The sequence below is a fragment of the Galeopterus variegatus genome, unplaced genomic scaffold, assembly GCF_000696425.1.
Source record: "Galeopterus variegatus unplaced genomic scaffold, G_variegatus-3.0.2 Scaffold1336, whole genome shotgun sequence".
Lineage (NCBI taxonomy): Eukaryota > Metazoa > Chordata > Mammalia > Dermoptera > Cynocephalidae > Galeopterus > Galeopterus variegatus.
The window spans coordinates 388,344-415,082 of NW_007727447.1; the positions used below are offsets into that span (position 1 = coordinate 388,344).

The 26,739-nt window shown below is 53.5% G+C and overlaps 1 protein-coding gene across 1 annotated transcript in view; it reads left to right on the forward strand.

Annotated features, from left to right (window-relative positions):
- The window catches only part of KCNQ1 (potassium voltage-gated channel, KQT-like subfamily, member 1), a gene marked incomplete at its 3' end in the record, with an annotated part of 294,997 nt that extends 268,875 nt beyond the window's left edge, over nt 1-26,122 (forward strand). Inside the window, exon 13 of the mRNA XM_008576353.1 lies at nt 26,047-26,122. Coding sequence (XP_008574575.1) covers nt 26,047-26,122 — 76 coding nt within the window. The remainder of the gene's footprint in view (nt 1-26,046) is intronic.
- Between the last annotated feature and the right edge of the window lie 617 nt (nt 26,123-26,739).

Here is a 26,739-nt window from a genome sequence, read left to right on the forward strand (position 1 = left end):
GGTGCAAGAGGCCCCATGAGCTGCCTGGGGGCCAGGGAGCCCCTGCCCTGTGTGCAGAGGGGGCAGAGGGGAGGGGGCCCAGGGCAAGGGGCTTCTTATCCTGCCAGGATATGGGTGCAAAAGGCCCCATGAGCTGCCTGGGGGCCAGTAGGGGTGGTCCTTGTGGTTGCCCGAGATGCCAAAGAGGGGCTTGTTGGGCCCGCTCTCCTGTCCACCCTTGGGCTCACCCATTACCCCCGAATCTGAAGGAAGCATTCCTTGACTACAAATCCTAGGGAGAAGTGGGATTGGGAAAAGTCTGGACTCTGTTCTAAGGCTTGGGGACTACATGGGATTGAGGACGACAAGTCTGGGGAGTATCAGGGCCTGTAAGTATTTGGAGCCCAGACAGTGCCTGAGCCCTGGAGTACCCAGGGTCTGGAGTGCCCAGATCCAAGGCCTGTGAATGCTGGGGCCTGGAACATCGGGAGTGTATGGAGTCCCTAGACTTGGAATCTGTCTGGAGTCTCCTTGGGACTTGTGATCAGTTGGACTTGGGAGAGTCTGGGGAACTTGTGGGGTCAGAGGGTGGCTCCTGTACTTGGAGAGCAGGTGGGCTCTGGGTAGCAGGGTCTGGGCATTGGTTCCCGAGGAGGAAGCCCCTGGGTGGGACCCTGCGGGGGAGTCAACACCAAGTCCTCACCAGAGCAGGCTTGCTTGGGTGACCGTCCCTCCGGCTGGCTTCTATGGGCCTCCACACAGCTGCGTAGCCTACAAACCCCACCCCAGCCCCTTCCAGGTGTCCCTTTGTGATCTCCGCCAACTGGCACAGGTGTGGCCCAGAGCAAAGGGCGTCTCCCATCGCTTGTGCGTCTGCCACTTGTGGGTGGCCCCGGTGGGCTCCCGGGACAGCCAGTGTGCACTGTGTGCCTGTGCTGGGCCAGGTGAGGCCACAGGATGGGACCTCAGTCAAGATAAGACACCCAAGGCTCAGGGACCCCATAGCCACAGATAGGGTCTGGGGTTGAGCTTGCATCAGCCTCGGGCTACCCCTGAAGTGCTGGACAAGGGTGGCCGAGGAAGGGCTGTCCTGCTCCCCTGCCTGCCTTTCCCAGGGTGGTCCTGAGTGCTCCTGACCAGGTCTCCACACTCGGGGTCCCCTTGCACCCCAGGAGGAGGAGCTGGGGGTATCACATCCCATCAGTGGGGTCCAAAAGTATGCAGATAAAAGGAGTGGTGTCTGGGCCAGGGCTGTGGATCAGGCAGGAGACCACCAGGAGAGGTGGCACCAGGAGGGGCCTTCCCGGGGGGCAGGGTGAGCCAAGACCGGGTCTTGGGAACATCTGGACTTGCTTTTCAGGGCACCCGGGAGAGGGGCAAAGAGTGTAAGTGGGGTAGTGTGTGGTCACCGCTCTGCCCTGGTAGCGTGCCCCCTTGGGTGGAGCAGCAGGCCCGGGGGCCCCAGGAGACCTGCTGGGCCCCTATGACCTGGAAGGAGTTAATTCCCGGCCTCGTGAGCTGGCAGACTCTGACTCACACAGCAATAAAATTCTTGTGTTTTAAAAATCAGTATATTAGCTTAATTTTATAGATTTCAGAAGTGCTACTTGAAAATAAAAGTCTCCTAATTATATTTATGATCCCAACGTGAATCTGTTTGACTCCGTTCGTGGCGAAGAACCTTTGTGTAAAATGCCGGGACGTTCTCATGCTGACTCGGCCCAAACAGACTGTAAAATGCAGTGTGGCTGGTGGGTTCAAGCCCAGAAGTGACACGAGGTCATTGCAAAGTCCCCGTTAGCGCTTTGTGCACCTCACCACAAAGTGACAGGGCAGGCACACGCAGCTCCTGGGGATCAGTGGGTGGGGACGGTGTGCAGAGCTGTCGCAGGGAGCCGCCGTCCCAGCCTTGATGCAGGGTACCTGCCGACGTCAACTTCACAACCTGCAGGAGCGGGCGGGGGACGCGTGGGGGCCACACAACAGGGTTGGCGCTCACCCCCCAGGGGATGCTGCATCCTCTGCTTCATCCCCGTCCTGCCCCGGGTGCAGCCCTGGGCAGGAGCTTCGGGGGTTCAAGGGAGAAACCCATCATCCTCCACTGGCGAGGGAGTGTGCCAGCCTGGCCTGACTGCTGCCCCCAGGAGCCTAGGCCTGTGGTCAAGGCAAGAAATAATGACAATGGGCAGGGAAAGGAGAAGTCGCTTCAGATGGTGGGGAGTGGGGAAGTGAGCCCCCAACCCAGGGGAGGCTGGGGTCTGGGGTGAGGGCACTCACAGCAGCCTCCCAGGCCTGGGGGTGGACGGCACTGTTGTCATGGGGCCAGGCTGATCAGGGAGGGCTCTCTGAGGTGTAGCGTTTGTGCCATGCACAGGAAGAGAGGTGGAAGGTCCTCCCTTCCAGGCTGAGGGCCACCCCTGGGTTTCTTACCCCCACTGGGGGCAGACACCCTGGCCAGCGCTGTGGCTGCCTGCCCCATGCCCCTGCCTAGGCCTAGAGCAGAGTGTCCTTGGAGGCCAGAGGAGGCATGGTTGTACCTGTCCCATGCCTCTGGGGTCCTGGAGTTGCTGAGAAGAAAGGGGTCTGTGCAGTCCCCAGGTGTTCTGGAGGTGGGAGATGTCTGATTTTCCTGGGGCCCCATAGCTGAGCCAGGCTGTCCTCTCAGCAGACATGTGCTCGATTGCCAGCTGCACAGACACTGTGGGGATTGTGCTCCTGCCCACCCTGGGCCTGGGTGCTGGCTCTCTGCAGGAATTCAGAGCAGACTTCTGAGCGAGCTGTGATCAGACGCCGGCTCCAGGGTTGCCCTGTTGCTGCAGGTGCAGTGTGGGTGCCTGTGGCCAGGTGAGCTGGCACGCGCAGGCTGTCACTCCCCAGCTGGAGGAGGTAGGGACCCCTGGTACAAGCAGAAGCCAGGAGTTCAGAAAAGATGGTCTGAGCCCTGCTGCTGCCATGCGACATTGAGCGAGGGCTGATTTCTCTGCTGCCTTCATCTCCCCATGAGGTGGGGGTGGTGTTGGCCTGGTCTCCTGCAGTGACCATGAGGTATGGAACAGGATGGCACCCCGTGTGGGCCCAGTGCACCAGGTGGGCCACAGTCACAGCATAGCCCCCACCCCAGGCTGGCTTGAGCTTACCCAGTGCTCACCTTACAAGGTGTTGCAAACCCATTCCACAGATGGACCAACTGAGGCTCCAGGGTCACACCCAAGGTCACATAGATTTAAACCCAGGAGTTCTGGCTCCTGGCAGAGAGCTATTTCTGCCCTGTCAGTGGTTCTCAGATACTTGGATTTGACAGCCCCATCAAAAGTCCATCACACACCCACCCCCAAAATGGCATAAACGTAAGGTGGTCAGCTTTTCTATTATGCACAGTGGGCATTTTACAGGACCGCAGTGCTCTAGTTAAAGGCCACTGTTTCATTCTAGAAAGACCAAGGTCTTCATCTCAGACCAGGGGAGGGTGGTCCCTCAATGTTCTGGCAGGAAGCTGCTCTCCCTTGGCCCCACCCACCACCAGCCCCACCCCTGGCACCCCTCTGATAGTGGCCCCACAAAGTCTTGGGAGCTGATGCTAACTGAGCTCTGCAGTCTCTGCCGGAGGTACGAGGTGGAAAAGCCTCCCAGAGCTATAGGATTGGGCTGCTCTGAAGACTCCAGCTCTGTTGGCCTGGTGTCCTCACTCTGATACTGGCTGGTTGACTGTATCCAGCGGGCAGAGAGGAGGGCCAGGAGGCTACCAGAAGCCCTCCTGGACGTGGCCTCTGTGGGTTCAGTTCAGGGGCCTCCCCCGAGGTGGGATCTAGTCACTGGCACTGAGGGTCCTGGTGTGTGCTGGGCTAGGGGACACACTGTGCAGTGGGAGTTCCTGGAAGACAGGACAGGCTCAGCAAGTGTCCAGGGCCTGCTGGCTTGTGTCTGCATGGCCTTTACCCTGAGCCCACAGCTGCCTCAGCCCTACACAGCTGGGAGGCAGGCCAGGAGCAGCACCCAGGGGCGGCTGTGACTCCCGTTTGCTTTAAGACCATGAAAAGCCTCTGGGTTTGTTTCTCTTCCCTTCCTTCCCTTCCGTGAGAAAGGCTGGCAGGGACCTCTGGGGAGGGTGCGTGGGAGAGTCCCCAAGAATGATAGGAGGGAGGTCAGGGGACGGGGAGAGGGTACTGCTGCCTGTCAGCCCACATGGGGGGATCTTTGACAAATTCAGTAAGTTTTGCTTTTTATTGTGTGTGTCTGACAACCACCTTTTACTCAAAGTCCCTCTTTCTGGCTTTCCAAATAACACTTAGATAAGGAAACAGAGTCTATTTAAGGAGCAGCGTTAAGCAAACAGTAGTACAGGTGTTCAAAGATAGGACTGAGTGACAGGTGGGCTGAGGGGCCGGTGCAGCTCGCCCCTGGGGGCAGCGCACATGGACTTTGAAGTCCTTCCCAGCAGATCCCAAGCTCAGGTGGGTGGACCTGGTGCCCCCGGGCTCCACCAGAGCCTGGGTCCGGTGGGAGGCCGCTCTGGGGGGCCCGTATTCAATTCTGATGGCTGCTGTAACAAATGACCACAGTTTCGGTGGCTTAAAACAAAACAAATTTATCATCTTACTGTCCCAGAGGTCAGAATGGGCCTCACGGGGCTAAAGCTTAGATGCCAGCAGGGCTGTTCCTTCTGGAGTCTGCAGGGGAGAGTCCATTTCCCGCCTCTCCAGCTTCTAGAGACGCCTGTATGTCTCAGCCCATGGCCCTGACCTCCACCTCCAGGAGGAGACCTTCTGATGTAACATCACTCTGACCTTCCTCTGCGGTCACATCTCCTACTCTGACTCCCACTCTCCTGTCTCTTTCCCTTGTGAGGACCTTTGAGAACACATTGAGCCACACAGATAATCCGGGGTAATCTCCCCACCTCAAAGTCAGCTGCTTAGCAACCTTCGGTCTCCTTTGCACCTAACCTAGTATATTCGTGGCTTCCAGGGATTAGGACATGGGCATCTTTGGGGGCCAATATTCTGCCACCACAGTGCCGCAGGTTGAAGGAAAGTTCCCCTTCGTCTTTCTGCACCCCTTGCTTGGACTCGTGGACCAGGTCGGGCTGAGCTGCCTCTCTGGGGAATTAAAGTGTCCCTAGGGTGGTCTCAGACCAAGGCTTGGGAGGGAGGCAGGGGCAGTCCCTGTGAGCTGGGGAGAGTATGAGGGCGGGGCTTCCCAAGGTAGGGAGCCACCTGAGGGCAGAAGGGAGGTGCCAGGGGTGGGTTTGACTCTCCTCTGCCACTGAGGAACCATGTGGCCCTGGTGGCCACCTCGGGGAGGCTGTCTTTTTTTTCCTGGAGTGGTGGTGCCCAGCAGGCAGTTGGCCCCTGGAGAGACGCACTCTTCCTCTTTGTCTTATTGTGCAGACTTACAGTGCCCCACGTGCCCCCAAAAGGCTGCACACACATGTGCACGTGTGCCACCATGTGACCCCCACCATGTCTGGTGCCTGTCCCCTGCGCCCTACCACCCTCCACTTATAGCTCATCCCCTGCCCAGTCCCAGCCCTCCCAGCTTGTCCTCTTCCTGCCCCAGGCCTGAGCTGCATCTGTGTCTCTGTCCTCCTGCTCTCTGTCCCCTCCATTACAGACAGAACATCCCAGAACATTCTGCCACCACTTGATTGTAATTATCACCCAATCACTATGAGTGGAGGCAGACCAGGGAAGCTGTGCCCAGGCCGAAGAGCAGCCAGGCTCCTTGCAGAGGCATCTGTGGGTACAGGGACAGCAGGGGCTGGGGGCCTCTTCCAAGGACCCTTGGCCTGAGGTTTTTCTCATTGTCCGTCTTGGGAGGGCCCAGTCTCTTCTCTTGGCTGAGGCCCCACTCCCTGAATCCCCAGGCAGGGCCAGGGCAGGTCATCATCGCAGGAACCCCCGGAAGCCCCCAGAAGTGCCTCTCCTATGGCCCTGCCCCAGGGCTGGCTGCTCCCTGCCCTTCTATAACCTTCCAGAACCCTTGGTTCTCGTTCTTGTGAGTCAGTGTTGACTGTTTAACTTATTGCAAGACACTCTGCTGGGTGCTGCAACACTGTCAGGTTTTTCCACATTCAAAGGTAGAAAGAAGAAAAACAACTTCTAAAAGAAATGGGCTCATCCCACCCTGCCCAGCCCTCAGGGTGGTCAGGGGGTTTGTCGAGTGACCCTCCCCTTTCCAACCCCCACAGCGGTGTCTTGGAGGGCAGCATCGTGATTCGAGATCCCAGGTGGTGCTACCTGGAATCGGCCCCCATGGATGGGAAGAATGTCCAGGGAAGGGGAGGTCCCCTGCCCTGAACTCAGACCCATCAGATATGATGGGAGGTAGCAGATGGCCTCAGGCTCCTGAGTTGGTCCCCATGACTCACGCCCAAGACTCATGGCCATCTGGCCACTGCACCCATTACTACAGTGGGGGGCACTCATGTGAGCAGGGTGTCTGCGGCCCCACTGTGCCACCTCCCAGTATCAGTGCTGGTCCTGGGGGCCCTGAGTTCCCCTCAGTGCTTTCTTGGGACGGTTTGCACTCTGCAGCTGAATTGATGAGAAGCAGACAGGCGTGGCAATGGAGTGTTTACCGATTTGGTGTTCTGGGGCTAAGGATGCTCCGTGTTTGTCCAAACTGTGTCCTGCTGAGTCCTCCAGGGCTTTGCAAACAAGAGCCCTGGAGAGAAGGCGGCCTTCTCCTTCCCAGTGTGCTGAATTCCAGGGTGGGCCTCCTCTGCTGGCTGCAAGAAAATGCAGGTCAAGGCCCAGGGACCCCCGTGTGAGCAGGAAGACTGGCAAGAAAGAGCACTCGGTGCCCTGCAGGGCTGTGTGTGGCAGCTGCCCAGTAAGACCGAGAGATGGCCTGGACGTCCGCCGTCCCCAGGGGGGCCATGGGAGTTCCGTCACCCATTTGTTCTTTCCTCAGATCCGGGAGAGTTGCTCTGTGCCCAAACCCCCATGGGAGTTTTTCATATTTCCAGAGAGTTCTTTGCAGAGACAGCTGACCAAGCATTCTTCAATAAGCATCATAACAGAGACAGGTCGTAATTGGGTGAGCCTCAGCAGGGGACCCCGGGGGTGGGGACTGCATTTGCAAGAGAAAGGGCATCTTAACAATCCCAGGGCACTCAGCAACAGCCCAGACTTTCACCAGATCCCTGTCCCCTTGGGCCCCCCCCCCTACCATGTAGAGGCCCGTCTTTGTTTCTGGGGGTCTTTCAGCCCTAGGACTGTCTGCTCCTCAAGTGGATGAGGTCTGGGGTGCTGCAGGGCAATCTTCACCCCTGCAGAAGCGTTTGTTAGCCGGTCCCCTCCCCCCAGGCCCTGGCACAGGCCTCAGAGGAGGACTGCCCTACCTCTTGCTGGTCAACTTCAGGGCTGGAAGTAACCCCGGCTTCTCCCCAGAGCTCAGGGTCCACGGTGTCAGAGCCCTGGGCTGGGGCCAAGCTGCCTGCAGGCTCCTTCTGGGCTCCCCCATGCTCAGGTACCAGAGGGAGAGTTTGAGCAGGGAGGGCAAGAGAGGCTCAATCCCTGTACCGGCTCCTGCACAGTCCTGCCCGGGGCTCGAGTGCCCTGGAGCAGAGCAGTCCCGCCCGGCCCTCCCTTGTCCAAGTCCTGAGTCTGCACAGGGGGACCACAGGACTGTGCATCTGCCAACGGTGCCCAAGTGAAGTAGAGCTGACACACCCCTGACCATATCTGCTGCCCTGCACCATTGCCCACAGCCCGCTCGGAGCCCTCCCGGGAAGTGGCTGGAGCATTCTGACCACAGCCCAGCTATGGGATTCACCCTCCCTTGGGGATTGGACACACACGCACACACGCACACGCACACGCACGCATGCATCTGCGTGCACACACGTATGCACACATTCAGATGTACACACGCACATGCGTACACACACACACACCACACCCCTCTGATGTTTCCCATTGCAATTTATCCTAGTTTTTAGAGATAATTTTCATTATTATTTCAGTAAATATAATAAAGACCATATATATGTAATATAATAGAAATATAACATGATATAATAATAATTACTATTATTTTAACCCCTTTTTAAATTTTTTGTAACTGGCAATTTGTGGGCCTGGCTCTAGCCTCCCTTCCACACCTGCCCTTTCCCCTCTGCAATTGCTCACCTGCTCCCCAGGATCCAGCTGGGGGCAGCCAGGTGGTTGCGTGGTTGTGAGTAGGTGATTTAGTTAGATTTTGTGTACTCAGGTGAGTGTACAGAAATGGATTTCAGATTTCTTGTGGAAACTTAATTGGTAACTTGGGGAAGATTCAATCCAAGTGAGTTGGGGTCAAATAGATAAAAAGACAGAGCGCTGTAAGAGCTTCAGAAGAATTTTATTCTCAGACTGTCCCATAAGTACCTATACATTCTCTTTCCACCTGAAAAGGAAGAGCCTGGAAATATCAGGGGACCCCTTATGGGTGTGGTGGTGCCACAGACGGTGGCCTGTGTGGCAGCATCAGCCCATGGGTGCTGCCGGTTGCTCCAGGTTAAGGCTGCGTGTTCAAGGTGCGTGAGTGTCAAGCTCGTGACTTCCGCATTCCGACCACCCTTTCGGCTCATGCACCATCTATAGGCCACAGGTACCGAGTTAGGGGCCTTTGTGCTTAAAAGGAGGCCCCAGCAGTGGCGTCGGATGCCTATCCAGTCCACAGACTGAGTCAGAAAGGAAGCCTACAGGTGGCGGGTCCTTCCTGTGGGGAAATTAAATGGATGACGTCAAGCAGAGTAGCTGCAGGCTGGGCCTCGGGGTGCTGGCCTGGGGTCCTGCTCCTGCGTGTTCTCACCTGATCTGGGTCCCCTCGCTTACCCCGTGGCTGGCCCCCAAGGCACCTTCATCTCCCACTTGGCCACAATCTCAAAAATCCACTCTTCATTCCCTCCTGGAACACACTCCTGCCCCCACAAAATGGGAGCCCTGTGGTCTGTGCTCCCTGTGGGAGCTCTGGGCCCAGGCGGGACTCAGGAAGGGTGGCAGTGTCTGGCCGGAGCTTCTCAGGGGTTCATGGGGTCACCACCTTCCCCAGTCCTCCTCAACCCGCAGGTTCCTGTGGCCTCCTCCGACCCCACTCAGTGGAAGTCTTCTCTCTGGGGCTGGAGATAGGGAGGAGACTGGGAAAAGCACACAAGGGACCCAAGATTCTTTGCTTGAAGAATGGTCTGGGAGAGGTCAGTCCACCCCAGCCCATGGCCAGACACCGTTCTGTCTCTGCCGCCCTTTGTGCAGCCAGCAGGCAGCCAATCCAAGCGACCACTGGGGACTCTGCCAGAGCCGTGGCCTGCCTCCCGCCCATCTAGGACACCCTTGTCCACTCTGGTGCAGGTGTTGGCAACATGCGTGCAGGTCTGAGAGGAGATTCTGGCTGGCTGGAACCACACGGGCTGACCACTGGATGGTCTCTTGTGACATCCAAGCTCCCTCAGGTTCTCCTGGGCCCCCAGGAGGGAAAGACGTTTGTCTCTCTCCAGTACTGGTGAGCATCTGATTCTGCCGATGTGCAAGACGTGCCTGTTTTAAAGATGTGTTCTCAGTACCTGAGAGCTGACACGGCCAAGGTGACGCTGGCTTCAGGGGCGCAGGCGTCCCCTCCCCTCCTTCCCTCATTCATTCATTCAGTCATTCATTCACCGTTGTTCTGGGCCCCACCAGGCACTGGATGAGGCCCTGGGGGTAGAAAAGTGGACAGAAGAGACAAGACCTTTGCAGGGAAGGTGACAGGGAACAGGGAATCCATAAAGTGGAGCGCAGGTCTGGCAGGGACTCTGATGGTGCGAGAAAGCGGCCTTGGACAGGAAATGAATGGCACGGCGGATAGAAGCGTCCTTCTTGAAATGCAAACCCTGAATGGTGACATTAGTATGTGTATGTTACGACTAAGGAAGCAGCAGGGGTGCGTTACTGTTAACTGAAGTCCACGCTTGCTTCAGTACTTCAGTTTTACCCAACGTCCCTTTTCTGTCCCAGGACCCCATCCAGGATCCCACGTGACATCAGTTGGTCTATCTCCTTGGGCTCCTCTTGGCTGTGACAGTTTCTTAGGCTCTCCTTGCTTTTGATGACATGGGATGGTTCTAGGGAGGACTGGGAGGTGTTTTGCAGGATGCCCCTCCGTTGGGATTTGTCTGGCGTCTTCTCACGGTCAGCCTGGGGTTGCGGGTGTTTGCGAGGAGGACTGCAGAGGAATGTGCCTTCTCATCACGTCCCATCAGGGTCCACATCATCAGCACGACTCACCACTGCTGACGCTGACCCCGAGCCCCTAACAAGCTTCTCGACTATGGATTTGCTCTTTCACCATACTGAACTCCTCAGACCTGCCAGGGCTTGGGTCTGGGGCCCTGGAGAGACCCCAGCATGTGGATCACCCTGCTGACTCCAGTGGGGGTAGATTCAGAAAGGGCCCCCTGAGAATGAGGTCTGGCCTCTGCCGGGATCAAAGCCATTGCTCTCCAGGGATAGGGAAGCTGAGCAGGCAGACAGCGCCGCAGCCCCAGGCAGGCGTGGGAAGCCACACATGGCCCCTTCTCAGAGGCGGGTGCTGTCCCTGGGCCCCAATGGGGTCCTGGGCCTCTCTCAATGGGCACATCCGAGCCTAGCCTGGCCCATGTAGAAATGCAAATCTAATTAGTCTGGCATCTAGCCCGTCTTAAAAGTATTAACAGAGCCTTAAACTGTGCTGTTGGATGGGGATGAAGAAACGCCTTAGAAAGAAATTACCGGATGGTGACAAAGCCCCAATTTATTAGTCTTCTCCAATGGGGACTGTGCAAAGGACATTAATTACTTTAATGGGACTTATTTTGCTTCGTTGCCCAAAGTAATTGGTTTATTAACCTCTCCTTCCCTCTACGGAGGGAGGGAAAGGCGGGGGGCCGGGTGGTGGCCCCAGGAGAGCCGTGCCCAGCACTCCGCTCCCTCTGCCCGGCAGGCCCGCCCTGCACCCCGAGGCGCCGGTGCTCTGTGGCTGCTGGCCTGGGCTGGGGCAGTCCCGGCACCCGCTGATTTGTTCTTGGTTGCCGGGCGCCCGCTGCGTGCCAGGCGCTGGGAATACAGCCGTGAGAAAAACTGGGCCCCCGAGAAACGTGCCGTCCCTGAAGGCCATTAGTCCTCGGCTGTCACAGGTGCCCCAGGGGGAAGGAAGATGGGTCTGTGGGGGGCGGGGGGGAGGGGCACGCAGGCAGGCTTCCCGGGCTGAGAGGGTGGGACAGGCAGGAGGACGATGGGAGGAGGGGTAGAGGGCAGAGGAGCCAATTGTCCAGGGCCAGGGGCTGCTCATGGGGGAGTCCAGAGACCAGAAGGGAGGTCGGGGAGGCGGCCTGCAGGGTGAGGCTGGCTGCAGGCAGGTGAGGCAGCCGGCCTGGGTGACTGGGTGACCGTTTCCAGGCTCAGCTCTGGCAGAGGAGGAGCAATAACGTTTGCATTTCAAAACAAGCCCTGGGCTGGAGCAAGCCATCTTGGAAACAGACGGGAACTGGCTGCCTCCCCACCAGCGACAGGGGACTCCAGGAGGCCCGGGGCGCTGAAATAGTATCTGATTTGCAGAAATCTGTGTTCCACCCACACTCTGCCCTGGGGAAGGGCAGGTCCTGGGGCTGGGCGTGAGGCCAGCTCTTCCTTCGTGGACGCCCAGTGCTGTGTCGCTGGCCAGGGGAGGCCCAGAACTAGGCCACAAAAGACCCCCACCCAGACCCCCAGCTACTCACTCAGGCAGGGTCAAGGCAGGGTCTCCTCATGTCCGCAGACCACGGGTGCAGGGAGAAGAAAGTCCCCATCAGGGCGCTGGTCGAGCCCTGTGCTCGTCACCCCAATACCTCACCCTGGCAGGTCCCCTCCCTCCTAATGAGCCTGTGGGCCCGGCTAGGAGTCCACGTGGAGGTGTGGATCCCAGGCTGTACAAGCTGAAAATGTGGGCCAGGCCCAACACCAAACTGGAGATGCGGGAGCCCCAGGCAGCCTCAAGGCACTGATGGTGGGGCTCCTGCACTAGCATCTGGGTAACACCCCTCCTGGGACACCATGCCAAGACCCCGTCGCAGGGACACCCACTCTCCATGCTAGGCTTGGCTCAGCCACAGCTCAGGGTCCAGCTGGCAGCTGCTACCTCTCTGGGCCCAGGGCCATCTGTCACATGAGAGGGACATGCTAGGACTTTCTTGATTCCACTGTGAGCTTTGGAGGTGTGATGTGGCCAGGTGAGCTGTGCCCGTGTGAGCCAGGGTCCCTACCTCTGCAGCGGCAGCCCCCATGCCCCCGTGAGCACCCATCTGCCCTCACCACAGCTGTCACCTTGTCCTTGAGTCTCAGCATGGGCTGAGGGGCCAGCTCTTGGCCACAGTGTTGCATCAGACACAAGCTATTTTGTGGGGGAGGGGGGAGGCAAGGCCTCTGGAGCAAAGGGAGGGGGTATAGGCCATGTCAGGCAAGTACTTGCTGCCATTCTTAGGGTGAACAGTGACTTGGGAAACTCTGTGGCTCCTCGGTTAACATGAATGGGGCCTCAGGAGAAAGGAGGCTCAGTGCCAGGCCAAGTGTCCCAGAGACCTCCCGGTCTGGATCCCCCACCCATTTAGGGGCCTATCCCGCCAGCACCTGGCAGGAGGGGCCAGTGCATGCTGTGATCTCTGGTGTGGCGCTGGGACCCACCTGCTAAGGCTGAAAGGGGCTGCAGGCTCTGCAAGGAGGGGCTTGGGGTCAAGATCAGGAAACCTAGGGGTGTTGGAGAGGGCTCGGCTGGGGGACTAGCAGAGATGAGGATGGGAGCAGCTGGAGACAGTGTCCCCAGAAATCAGTGCAGTGTCTGGGAGTCGGGGCTGGGAATGGAAGCTCTGAAGGCGGGCCAGCTCTGCTTCCCACAAGCTGTGTGACCTTGGTCAAGCTGCTGAGCTTCTCTGGACCAGCTTCCTTATTCGTACCACAGAGATAATAGAGGAGTTAAAACGTGTTTTAAAGCATAGGGGCACCTACACAGAGGTGCCCAGGAAACACGTTGTGTAAATGAATGAAATCAGGGCGAGGGAGATGGCAGGGAGGACAGCCAAAGGGCCAGGCTGCAGAGCCTGCTGCACAACAGGGACGTTTTGCTGGGAGGGCTGGGGCAAGACCTGCGGGGGCCCCCACCTGAGGTCTGGTGGGTCCAGAGTCCAGGTCAGTGCCAACGGCAGCCAGAGGCAGTCTCTGGAGAAGCCAAGGAACACCATACGTTCCTGGGAAAGATGGGGCTGTGATCTGGAACGGGATGGGCCCCTCGGGCCCGGGCCAAGGTCATGGGAGATGGGGTATAACTGTTGGGCTTCTGCATGACCTGGCAGGTTGGGGAATAAGTGGCAAGGGGGAGAGGCAGTGGGACATTTAAGAAAGTATCACAGAGGGGCTTTGCTCCAGACACTGGTGCAAGAATCCCAGCATCAGCACCTCATGGCAGAACTCTCACAAGCTTTCTGTTCCATGCACAGGGGCTAGGCAGGGGCGGGGGCCCATGCGTCCCTCACAACCTCAGGGGCTGCTTGCCCTCACAGCCTCCTGTGTCCCTCCTACAGTGCCCAGGGAGCCTCCCCCAGAACCCACAGAACGTGCCAGCTCCTGGCTCCCGACTCCTGAGCCCGACGTCCCCCTGCACCTAGTCCCACCAGTTCTAACTGCATCTTCTCCTCTCCTGCCTGGTGACCCAAGCGGCCGCAGAGGCCCTGGCCGGGGAACGGATTTCTTTGTAATTCACAAGGCATTTGGAAGGAAATGCTCACAAATCACTTTTCTAGACGAAGAGCAGTAAGAAGCCCATGTAATTCTTCTTAGACATTAGGGGTTTTCTCTCCCTTGTTTTAATCAACGAGTTCCCAATAAGTCATTTCAGCGAGGCCATTCCTGATGGCTCCTAATCTCCCAGGGCTGCTGAGCGAAATGGGATCCCCTGGCTCTTTTGCTGAAAACGCTTTTCTTGTTTTCTTTCTCCGGCGCGCTGGAAGCCGGCCAACTCACCAGTTCCATTAACTTAATGAGGGCTGACAGCCTGCGACAAACGTCCTCATAATCTCCCCAGGACTTAAGCAGGGTCCTCCCCAGCCGCCTGCTCACGCCCCAACCTCGCCAGCTCCTCACCTCGGCCTGCGCGCCAGCCCCTCCCAGGACCGAGCAGGACAAAGATGCGTTTCTTCTGCACGGGCAGCCTCAGGCTTGCAGGCCATCCGCCCGGTTCGGGGCGCCGGAGCCTGGCCACGGTGCTTTTTTGGCAGTTAACAATCTGCAAAGCTCGTAGCTGCAAGGCTGTCCTGGGCTCTCTTCGTGCCTTCGAGGCCGCATCCTCCATATGATGACAGCTTTATCTTCGTCCATGCCCTTCTTTCGGGTTTCCTTTCTGGGCCCTCCAGTGCCCGGAGCCTCCAAGGGTCAAGGAATTTGCCAGAACCAGCTGAGGCCCAGGGTGGAAGTTGGTTTGGGGTTCTCTCATGTCCTCGCCCAAGCCCTCATCTCCCACCCCCCACTTCCAGAGAAAGTCCCAGGCTCTTGAAAGGACACGGACACCAGCATTTGGGAGAGGGTCTGGGGCCCAGGGCGGGTTCTCCACAGGCAGGGAGAGGACTGAGCACATGTCCAAAATGGACATCTGTTCCACGTCCCACCCCCAAGAAGCCCTTTCCCATGCAAGGACTTGAGTCTCACTGGTGTGAAGGTCAGCGGACTGAGGTCACAGCTCCAGAACTCACCGTCCAGAGTCACAGCCAGGTGGGCCCCTTCCCAGCAAATAGGGCCATCGGCATGTTCTTGGTGTGCCCCACATTCTCCCCTGTCAAATAAGGGAGCCCAGGGCAAGTGTTACTAGGTTTTTAGTAAAAGCCACTGTCAGCCGGACCAGGATTGGGGGAGGCCGGCATGACTGCACGTGCACATAAAGGTCACCATGACCAAGGCGCTCAGCCTCCCCAAGCCTGGAGTCCCTCTCCTGCAAAATGAGCCACTCATAGTGCTTTCCACAGCGGGTCAGCATGGGACGAAAGAACTCTCGCAAAGCGGTCCCGCTACCTGCCACGGCCGTCAGCATCATTTCTGCGTGGTTACCGAAGTCCCACGGTGCCTTGTTCTGGTGGGGATGGCGGGCAGCCTCATCCGGCCGGCCAGCCACACCAGCAACCTGTCTGCCTCCCCAGGCCTTGCTGGAGCTGTCCTTGGCTGCCATCTCCCACCTTGTCCCTCAGCCCACCCCCCAGCTGGTGCCAGGCTCCGTGCACGGGCGCTCTCCGCCCCGCCCCTGCCCTTCAAATTGCTCACTGACACTGGGTGCAGTCATTTGTGCAGTGGCCTGGTAAGTGTCCACCTCCAGGATGAGCGATTTTTGTGGTGCTTTCTGGAACCTAGGCCACTCCTAGCTGTGCTAGGGCCTCTGCATTTTGTCCTTTCCATCCCCATGACTCATCTGGCAAAGATGGCCCAGTCAGGATGTCCCAACCACTTGTCAGGCTCCTGCCTGCTTGTTTCCACTCCTCGGGAAGCTGTTCTGTGCCGTCTTCTCCCTCCCCAACCCACTCCCTTCTTAGAATCCCGGGGGCGAGGCGGGTGGCATGGATGTCACTCACATCCCATGGGGGGTTTCTGCTGGGATTAGGAACACTCTGCGTAGGCCGAGGGCACCTGGAGGGTGAGGCCTGCTCAGCTCTGCCCTCTTTTGCCCCCAGAGTATAGCAGGCTCCATCTTGGGCATGTAGCAGATGCCCACAGTGGTGGCAGGAGGTTCCTTCAAACATCCTTTTCTTCAAAGCAATGTTTTCCTTAGACCCCACTACCCCTGGGCACTGGGGTGCCTTGTACTGCACTGTCCTCTGCAGACCCTGAGAGGCCGTCCAAGACAGGACTGGCCCTATTCACCCCATGTTAGTCTGTTTCTGTCACTTATAACAAAATACCTGAAACTGGGCGATTTATAAAGAAAATGAAATTTGTTGCTCACAGTTTCAGAGGCTGGGAAGTCCAAAGTCCAGGGAACACATCTGAGGGTCTTTTTTGGTGGTGGCTTTACAGCAACGCAGGGGTCTCACACAGCAGAAAATGGCAGAGCAGAGAGAGGGAGACTCCCATGCGCTGTCCTTTTGAAGCCCTCAGAACCACACCCCTGACCACCATTATTAATCCACTCACGGGCCGGCCTGTGGCTCACTCGGGAGAGTGCGGTGCTGATAACACCAAGGCCCCGGGTTCGGATCCCATATAGGGATGGCCGGTTCGCTCACTGGGTGAGCGTGGTGCTGACAACACCAAGTCAAGGGTTAAGATCCCCTTACCGGTCATCTTTTAAAAAAATAATAATAATAATAATTAATCCACTCACAAGACCCGTGGCTCACTCGGGAGAGTGCGGTGCTGATGGCACCAAGGCCCCGGGTTCGGATCCCATATAGGGATGGCCGGTTCGCTCACTGGGTGAGCGTGGTGCTGACAACACCAAGTCAAGGGTTAAGATCCCCTTACCGGTCATCTTTTAAAAAAATAATAATAATAATAATTAATCCACTCACAATGGCATGATCCTCAGAATCTAATCACCTCTTCAAGGCCCCACCTTTTAATTACCGTGATAGGATTTTGCACCCTCAGCAGTAACAGTGGGGACTAAGCCTCCGTGAGGGTGGGGGGTGCAGCATCCAGTCTACAGTGACCCCTGTTTCTACCACAGGACTGTTCTTAGCAGGAGCTTGGGAGTGGAGTTGGGTTGAGTTGACTGAGTTGAGCTCAGCTTAGCTGAGGTGACCTGAGCCAAGCTGAGAGGCGCCAGTGGAGATGATGTGGACTAAACTGAGCTGAGCTGAGCTGAGCAGCTTGTTTATCTGATCTATGTTGGGGGCAGGAGGCAGGCGATAGCATACCTATGTCTTAGTACATTCAGGCTGCTGCAACACACTGGGCATTTTATAAGTAGAAGTTTATTGTTTTGGAGACTGGGGAGCACAAGTCCAAGGTGCCCGCAGATCCGTTGTCTGGTGAAGGCTCTGCCCGCTTCATAGATGGCAACTTCTGTGTGTCCTCACATGGCAGACGGGCAAAAAGGGGCAAACAGGCTCCGTCAGGCCTCTTTCATAAGGACACCAATCCCATTCATGAGGCTTCACTCTCATGGCCTAGTCACCTCCCAGATGCCCCACTTCCCAACACCACCACTGGGGATTAAGTTTCAACATATGAATTTTAGACAGATACAAACATTCCGGCCACAGCATTCTGTCCCTCGTTCCCCAAAGTGCACGTCCTTCTCACATGCACAAAACATTCATTCCATCCCATCAGACCCTAAAGTCTTAACTTGTTCCAACACAAACTCAAACATCTAAAATCCAGAGTCTCATCTAAATCAGATATGGGCGACACTCATGATTCATCCTGAGGCACATTCCCTCCAGCTGTGAGCCTGTGAAATCAAAACAAGTTAAGTGCTTCTGAAATACAACAGTACAACAGACATGGGATAGACATTCCCATTTCAAAAGGAAGAGATAGGAAAGAAGAAAGGCATAACAGATCCCAAGTAAATCCAGAACCCAACAGAGCAAACAACATTAAATCTTAAGGTTTGAAAATAATCTTCTTTGACTCAGTGTCCTGCCTTCTGGACACACTGGGGGCAGGGGTTGGGCCTCTGAGGCTCTGGGAAACCCTGCCCTTGAGGCTTGGCTGAGTGCCGCCCACATGGCAGCTCTCACGGGCTGAAGTTGCACTCTGGTGGCTCTACCATTCTGGGGTCTAAAGGGTACCCCTTCCCCATGGCAGTTCTCTCTCTCAGTCCCAAGGCTCTCTAAGGTATCATTTGAAATCTAGGCGAAGGTAACCACACCCCCACAGCTCATGCACTCTGCACCTTGGTAAAGATGGCACTGTACAGACACCACCAAGGTTTACCACCTGTGCCCTCTGGAGAGGCGACTACTGCAGCCTGTGCCCTCTGGAGAGGCAACCACTGCAGCCTGTACCCCACCTAGACACACTGGAGCCCCAGCTGGGGCAGTCAAGGAGCACTGCACCTGAATTCAGGGAGTGGAGCCTTGAAATTGTTCTGTCCCCAAAGCCCTGGAATTCAGGGCCTGTTTTGGGCAGGGCAGCCCTGAAGATCTCCGAAATGCCTTCAGAGTCATTCTTCCACTATCTTGATGAATAGTATTTGGCTTCCTACTAATTAGTCTATCCATACTAATCCTATCCAGTGTTCACTGGGCCACATCCTTGATGCTTTCTCCTAAACATGCCTTTTTATTATTTATAAACTGGCCAGGCTTAGGATTTTCCAATTAGTTAAGTGCTGCTTCCTTTTTGATTATAAATTTTGTCTTTAACTCATTTCTCTTTTCTCAAATTTTACTATAAGTACTCAATAGAAGCCATGCCACACCCTTTACACTTGGCTTATATATTTCCTCCACCAAATATCCTATTCCATTACTCAGAAGTTCTACTCTCCACAAAGAACTAAGACATGAACACAATTCAGCCAAATTCTTTGCCACTTTATCACAAGGAAGGCCTTTCCTCCACTTTCCAAAAGCATGTTCCTCATTTCCATCTGAGACCTCATCAGAATGACCTTTACCTTTCATATTTCTCCTGACATCCTGTTCACGATCACTTAGGTAATCTCCAAGAAGGCTGAAGGTCTCTCTACAGCTCTCCTCTTCTCCTGAGCCCTCATCAGAATCATCCTTTTGGCACCCCCTTTCATGGCAGTGTACCTCAAAACCCAGCCTTTACCCATTACCCAGTTTCAAAGCTGTTTCCACACTTGTAGGTATTTGTTACAGCAATACCCCACTTAGTACCAATTTCTGTCTCAGTGCATTTGAGCTGTTATAACAAAATATGCAAGACTGGGTAATTTATAAATAACGTAAATTTATTGCTCACAGTTCTGGAGGCAGAGAAGTCCAAGGTCAAGGCACTGGTAGATTCGTTGTCTGGTGAGGGCTCAGTCCTCAAAGATGGCACCTTCTATGTGTCCTCACATAGAGGAAGGGTGAAAAGGGGTGAGCAAGTTCCCTCAGGCCTTATGAGGACACTAATCTCATCCATGAGTCTCCACCCTCATGACCTTATCACCTCCCAGATGCCTCACCTCCCAATATCATCACCTTGGGGGTTAGGATTTTAACATATAAATCGGGGGGGGGGGGGACACAACATTCAGACCACAGCACCTTGATCCTGGGTAAAGAGAGAGAATTGGTTCCTTTCTTTCAGTTCTGGGATATGTTGAAATGAGTTGTCTTTGTTGAGTCTGTTTTGGCCACCTGTCCCTCAGGTCCTCACAGGATTTTACTGCCAACGATGAATGTCCATTCTAGCTGGTCCAGGCTTGAGAGCCAGCATGGAGTTCTCATTTGTAGATCGCTCATATGAAAATCTTACAAAGACGTAAGAACCAAGTATGTTTAGTGTTATGTCTGATACAGCAACTTAAGGAGAAGAGAGAAAGTGCATTAACTCAGAGCTCTCCTAGAGAGCTGAAATCTCATGCTTCTGTTTCATCTGGGCCAGGTTGTGAAGAGCCAGGCAGGCTACCTGAGAGTTTGGAGGTCGTTGGGTAAGCAGTAGTGAGCCATGGCAGGATTTGGGGGAGGGGGAGTCACAAGATCTGTGATTTGTCCCTTGGAAAGCCCCCTCTGGCAGCAGCACTCTAGGGAATGGGTTGGAGGGGGTGAGGCTGGAGTTAGAAGGGGGTTAAGAGGCCACTGTATCTGCCCTGGGAGGGAGTGAGACCACCCTCAGCTGCACTCCTGAGGCAGCCAGCCTGGGTCCCTGAGCCACTCTGAGAAAGACATGTGCCCTGGGCAGAGCTAGGAAGGATAGAGACATCCCAAAGCCTCCCTGCCCACTTTCCTTCCCTCCCCTCCAGAGCCTGCCCTATCTCCCCAGCAAAGAAAGCATCCAGCACCTCACATGCCTTCCTTCCCAGCAGCTCCTGCACTCTGGGTTATCTGGGATGGTGAGCCGCACCATTTAAAGTATACATATCAGTGGCTTCAGGCATATTCACGGAGTTGGACAACCATCACTATTATCTGACTTTAGAACATTTTGATCACCCCCGAAAGCAACCCTGCACTCATCAGCACACTCCCCGATCCCCCAACACTGGCAAACACTAGTCTACTTCCCATCTTTATGGATTTGCCTATTCTGGATATTTCATTAACTGGAATCATGCAATATGTGTACTTTTGCGACTGGCTTCTTCTACTTAGCATAATGTTTCCAAGGTTCATCCAGGCTTTAGCATGTTGTCAGAAGTTCTTTTCTTTTCATGGCTGAATAATATTTCATCCACATTTGTTTATCTAGTCATCAGCTGATAGACATTTGAGCTGTTTCCACCTTTTGGCTATTATAAACAAAGTTGCTAATGAACACTCTTGTACAAGGTCTTGTGTAAACTTGTTTTCATTTCTCTTGGGTATATATACCTAGGAGTGGAATACTAGATCACAGGCTAACACTATGCTTAACATTTTGAGCAGCAGCCAGACTGTTTTCCACAGTGATTGTACCATGTTACATTCCCACCAGCAGTGGACATCCTTGTCAACATTTGTTATTGTCTGTTACATTTTAGCCATCCTAGTGGGTTTGAAGGGATATCTCACTGAAGTTTTGATTTGTACTTCCTCAGTGAATAATGATGTTAAGCATATTTTCATGTGCTGATTTGCCATCTGTATCTGTTCTTTGAAGAAATGCGTGTTCAAGTCCTTTGCCTATTTTTTAATTAGGTCAATTTATTGTTAAGTTTTAAGAGTTCTTTATATATTCTGAACACAAGTCCTTTATAAGATATATGATTTGCAAAAAAAAAAAAAAAAAAGCCATCAGCAGGCACCTTCGTTCCTTGTGTTGTGATGGAGCAAGCCTCAGACAGAGGGGGCTGGAGAAGTGTCTTGAATGAGCGTGTCCCTGGTCACAGGAATAAACCAGTAGATGAAAGAAGAAATGAGATGAGGCCCGGAGCAGGATTTCCAGCAGCCATGAGCTGTCCCCACTGGATGAGGTATGGTTTTGTACCTGGGGTGCATGCTGAACCTGGGTCCTGAGAGCTGGACCAACCATGCTGAGCGTCTGGCGGACCCCTCACAGGGCATTCCCACTCCATGAGCAGGTGCTCATGTGCAGTGCCATAGGAATTGGTGCCAGAAGAGCCTCTGCTGGGTTTTTGCCAACACCCCACTTCTCACCTTTGATTATAAAGTTCCTATGGATGAACAAAGAGCCAAGAAAAACCAAAGACCTTCTTAAGATCAGATAGGGCCTTCCCTTCCAGACATCAGGACTCAGTAGGAGGATGTAGTAAAAAAGATTGTCACAGAGTGGGTACATGGGTTGACAATTAGCCCAGTAGATTAAAATAGGGAGCCCTGAAAACACCTCTACAACTGCGGGAATTTGGTGTGTGGCTGAGGTGGCATTGTGGATCACTGGAATAGATGATTATCCATAAGGAAAAAGATAAATTTGGGTCTGTATCTCATACCATATACAAAAATTGACTCCAGGTGGAGCTAGGAATTAAATGTCAAATACACACCTTAAATTCTCACTAGATAATATAAGTTTATTAGTATCTTTAATACCTTGGCAGAGGGAAATGTTTCTTACATAAGACGCAAAAGCTTAAAGTTTAAATCACTAAAATAAAATATATACACCTTTTTTGTGTTATATACAGATGTGATAAAATTATGTTAAAAAGGAAGCAAGGGAGTGAGGAACATGGAGTTCATGTTGATGGTTACCCAGGGTGGGGTAGACAGGGATAGTTGGGTTAGGGGTTGTCGAAGTCTAGCCTTTATTTTAAACAGTGAATTCCTGGTGGCTTTCTACATTATTTTTAAAAACCTAATTATTAAACATTGTCAAAAGAGATTTATTTCTGATATGCAAGGCTAGTTAAATATTCAAAAATCAATTGATGTGATATACTGGGAAACTCCCTTAACTTGATAAAAAGTATCTTTAATAAAAAAACTTCTGCTAGCTTCACACTTAATGGTGAAAGATGGAATGCTTTTCCACAAGATCAGGAGGGGAAAGCAGGGATCTCTGCTCCCATCACTTTTATTCAGCATAGTACTGGAAGTTCAAGCCACTGTAATATGGCAAGAAAAAGAAATGAGGCATGCTGATTAGAAAAGATGACGTAAGGGCCGGCCCGGTGGCGCACTGGATAGTGCGCCGCTTGGGAAGCGCGGCGGCGCTCCCGCCCGAGGGTTCGGATCCCACATACAGACCGGTTCCCGCTCACTGGCTGAGCGAGGCGCGGGAGCAACACCGAGGTTTGCAATCCCGTTGCCGGTCCCTGGTCCGGTACGGGGGCAACACTGAGGGTTGCGATCCGTTGCCGGACACGGAAAAAAAAAAAGAAAAGATGACGTAAAACTGTCCCTATTTGTAGATGACACGATTGCCTATGTAGAAAAGTGCAAAGAATCTGTGATAAAAACTTCTGGAACTTAGGAGTTCACTAAGGTCACAGAGTGTAAGATCAGCACACAAAAATCACATTTCTGTACACTAACAATGAATATGTGAAAGCCAAAATTAGAAACACGATACCATTTACAATTGCTCCAGTGAAGTTAAAGTACTTATATATAAATCTGACAAAATGCATGCAGATTACAATATGCTGATGAAATTAAAGAAGACCTAAATAAACAGAGAGACATACCATGTTCATGAATTGGGAGTGCAGAAGAGCACTAAACATTAGAGAAATTAAAGAAGACCTAAGTTGCTACTCATGTTGTTCAAATTTGCTTCTCTATTGATGGTTGACTGCTTTTCTCTCAGTTATTGATGAGATATGTTCAAAGCTCCCACCATGGTTGTGGATTTTCTCTTTTACCTTTCAGTTCTGCCAGTTTGCTTTATATATTTTAAGGCTATGTTGTTAAGTGCATACAGATTTTGAGTTGGTCTCTTCCTGCTGAATTGATACTTTTATAATTATGAAACATTCTTCTTTATCTCTAGTAATACTTAAAGACTGCTTTGCCCAATATTAGTTTACCTATACCAGTTCTCTTTTAGTTATACCATAATATATTTTTTTCTATCCTTCTACCACCAATCTTTCTGTATCTTTATATTTTAAAGTGTATTTATGTAGTTGTTTGTAATCCTGTTTGACAATTTTGATCTTTTAATTGGAATATTAACCCACTTACAGTGCATGCAACCTACCATCTTATACTTCTTTTTCATTTGTTCCATCTCTTCCTTTAATTCTATTTTCTATCATGCTCCAAGCTGGCTATTTTCTTCCAGTTCACAGTCATTCTTCTCTATTGTGTTGCCTGTACCATAAAAATTCACCTATTGCATCCTTAATTTCCATTATTGCCCTTTCTGCTCTAGAATTTCCATTTTATTATTTTTATCTAGATTTTATTTCTTTGGCAAAATCCCCCATCTTTTCATCTGTTTTCTTGAACCTATTTACCATGGTTATTTTAAGGTCCTCATCTAAAAACTCTGAAGCAAACCACAATCACGTATTTGCTCTCAAGTCTGTGGGTCAGCAATTTGGGCTGCTCAGATGGGTGGTCTCTCTTAGGCTCACCCATGCATAGCACTCATATGGTGGCTAGGTGGTGGCTGGGTGGTCTCGGTTAGCCTCACATGTCTGGAGCTGTCAGGCTGTCAGCTGGGGTACCTTAGCTCTCCTCACGTGGCTTTTCCGGCAGGCTAGCTCAGACTTGTCCAGGAGGCAGCAGCATTCTAAGAGGATGAAAGCAGAAGCCGCAAGGTCTCTTGAGGCCGAGGCTCAGAACACATGGTCCACTTCTGCTGTGGTGGAAATAGACTCCAACTCTCAATGAGAGGAACTACAAAGGATTACACCCATCTTTAATCAATCACAGTCTGCCCTCTGGCCATAATTTTTCATATCCCCCCCCAATGAAAAATTCACTCACCCCTCCAAGACATCTAACAGTCTCACCCAGTTATAGAAATCACCATGCTCAAACTCCAATATCTTGTGATCTGCCTCCTCTTCCAGCCTCTGCCCAATGCCTGGCCCCAAAATCAATGCCATGTGTTTTAGGATACTGATACCACAGTACCCTGCTCTGAATCCCAATTTCTTTATCAATTATCTATTGCTGCTTGGCAAATCACACCTAAATTTGGTGGCTTAAAATGATCATTTTCTTTGCTGACAACTGTGGGGCAGAAACCTGGACATGGCTCAGTTGAGAAGTTCTGCTAGCTTTTGTTCTGGTGATTCAGGAAGCTGCGGTCATCTGGCCACTATTTGGGGCTGGTTGGTCTAGGATGGCCTTACTCACATGTCTGTGGGTTGGTGCTGGCTGTTGGCTGGGGAGACTCAGTTCTCCACCCCTCCAGCCAGTGAGCTCAGGCTTGTCTGCATAGCCGCATCCCAAGAGCATGTGAGTCATACAAGTGTATATTCCCCAGCATTATTCCAGTCACGTTAAATCATGGGGTCAGCCCAAATTCAAGTAGTAGGAAACAGACTCCGTCTCTTGATGAGAGGAGCAACCATATTTAAGGGTACTGAGCATACCACACCTTTAGCTCTGTTTCTATGGTCTGTCTTTCCCTTGGTTTTCAGTCTTTCTGTGTATGAAAACATGCACAGGCTCAATGGTATTATCTCCTGATGGATAATTTTATTTTCTTCTGGCATTCAAAAAATGCCTGGACAGAGCACCTTGCTCCAGTCAGGGACTGAGACAGTGTGGGGCTCTGGGGGTCTTAACTGAAAACTTCGGGTGTTTCCCAGTGCTTCTCTCCCCAGTGACATGAATCTGCCGAGTTCTCTGCTTATCTTTTTATTCTCTTAGCAGCTGTTTCTAGCTCAGTTTCTCTAAATCTCACCTACCTGTGCAGCTCAGGAACTCACACATGCTCTGGGGAAATTGCATGAAAGGGGGCTCACTGCTCTATGTCCCCTACTCACCAGGACCCTGCCCCTCATGTCCTGGATGTCTTTGCAGCCCTGGCCTCTGCTGTGTTTCTCACCAGCCCCCAAGTCCTCACTGTTTAATTGGTGTCAGTGCCCCACAAGATGCGTGGACAGATGCTCAGAAGGGAAGACCCTCATGTCCTGGATGTCTTTGCAGCCCTGGCCTCTGCTGTGTTTCTCACCAGCCCCCAAGCCCTCACTGTTTAATTGGTGTCAGTGCCCCACAAGATGTGTGGACAGATGCTCAGAAGGGAAGTACAACCTCGAGTCTGTGTCCTTTCTTTCTGGGGTCTTAGCCCTTCAAGTCTTTCTTGTAGCCCAAAGCCCTCAAACAGCTGTGTGTGGTTGCTGTCACTGTGGTTTAGTGCGGCTGCTGTCACTGTGGTTTAGTGTGGCTGCTGTAGTTGTTTCCAGCAGAAGGTTTAGTTGGGTTTGAGCTTCAAAGCCAGAAGGAAAAGCCCTCCATTCCCATGTTTCTTCCAGACGTCTTTCTGTGCACATACTCGTATATGTCCTCTCTTGTGTTTCCTTTTTGGATGATGTTTCTAGAAGGATCTGTTTCTAGAAGGAACTTTGGAGGCATAACAGGGCAGATCCCTTAACAGAGTGGCTCAGGTGGTAACTCCCTCCTTAGCTGTCTTGCATCCCTCACACATTCTGAGTGCTGCCTGTCTGGGGGATGCAGAACTACCCACCTCAAGGGGCCTTGGGCATCCATATGCACCCATACCCCAACTTACCAAGCAGAAGCCTGAAGCCCCAAGGGTAGAAGGAAGTTTCCATGACTGCCTCGAGTTAGGGACACAGCCATGGCAAACTCCTACCACCCACCTTCAGAGCCACAAGCAAGACCAGGGTCCCTCTTCCCATTCACGGGTGACATGAAATCTTTCACCTTCCAGAGCCTCTTGCCCCCAGCCTCCCTTCCAGCCCCCACCAGGACATGGCCTGGAAAGTCTCCATCCCATGGGGTTGGACATTCTCCTTGTTTCTGGCAGGGTCCAGTCCACATGCAGCAGGAGCTCTTGAACCCCTGACAGCACAGCGAGGGGATGACTGACACAGGGTGACCACTCACACCCTCCTCTCCTTTCTCCACTGCAGGCTACGGGAGCACCATCGAGCCACCATCAAGGTCATCCGGCGCATGCAGTATTTTGTGGCCAAGAAGAAATTCCAGGTGAGTTGTGAGCTGAGCCCTCTTGCCCTGGGCCGCCCGCTGTGGCAGCACAAGCCCCTCCTGGGCTCTCTCCTGCCCGCAGTGGAGCTGCTGAGATCACCCCCAGCCGCACAGGCAGCCTATCTGAGTCCTGACCCCTGCCCAGCAAACACCCTGTGATGACATCAGTGTTCGTCCCTAGGAAGCCCTCTCTCCCCAAGACGGCAGGCCCCTGGAAGGACGTGTCCCCTGAGGCCCAGCCTGGAGCCGGGGACACACGCTGCCTTCCTCCTCCGAATTAGAAAGCAGCATCCCTGTTGGCTCACTCAATCCTCCTGTGGGTCGTGAGAGGTGATGTTAGTGAGAGATGGGCAGGTGACGTCGGAGGGTTTGGGAGAGTGTGCAAAGCCTGCCCCAAGGCACCCAAGCAAGAGTGGTGTCCCCAGAGCCCAGAGCCCTATCCTGCGGAGCTCAGTGTTCTTGTGCCTGGCTCCCTTGCCCCATGTGAGTCAGGAGAGTGTAGGCGAAGCCTGGCCTGCGCTGTGAGAGGTGGGGTCCCCTTGGCCAGCTGGGGCTGGAGCCCTGGGCTCGCGTGAGCCGTCAGCGCTCCTCCTTGGGGTGGGGGGTCTCCTACAGCA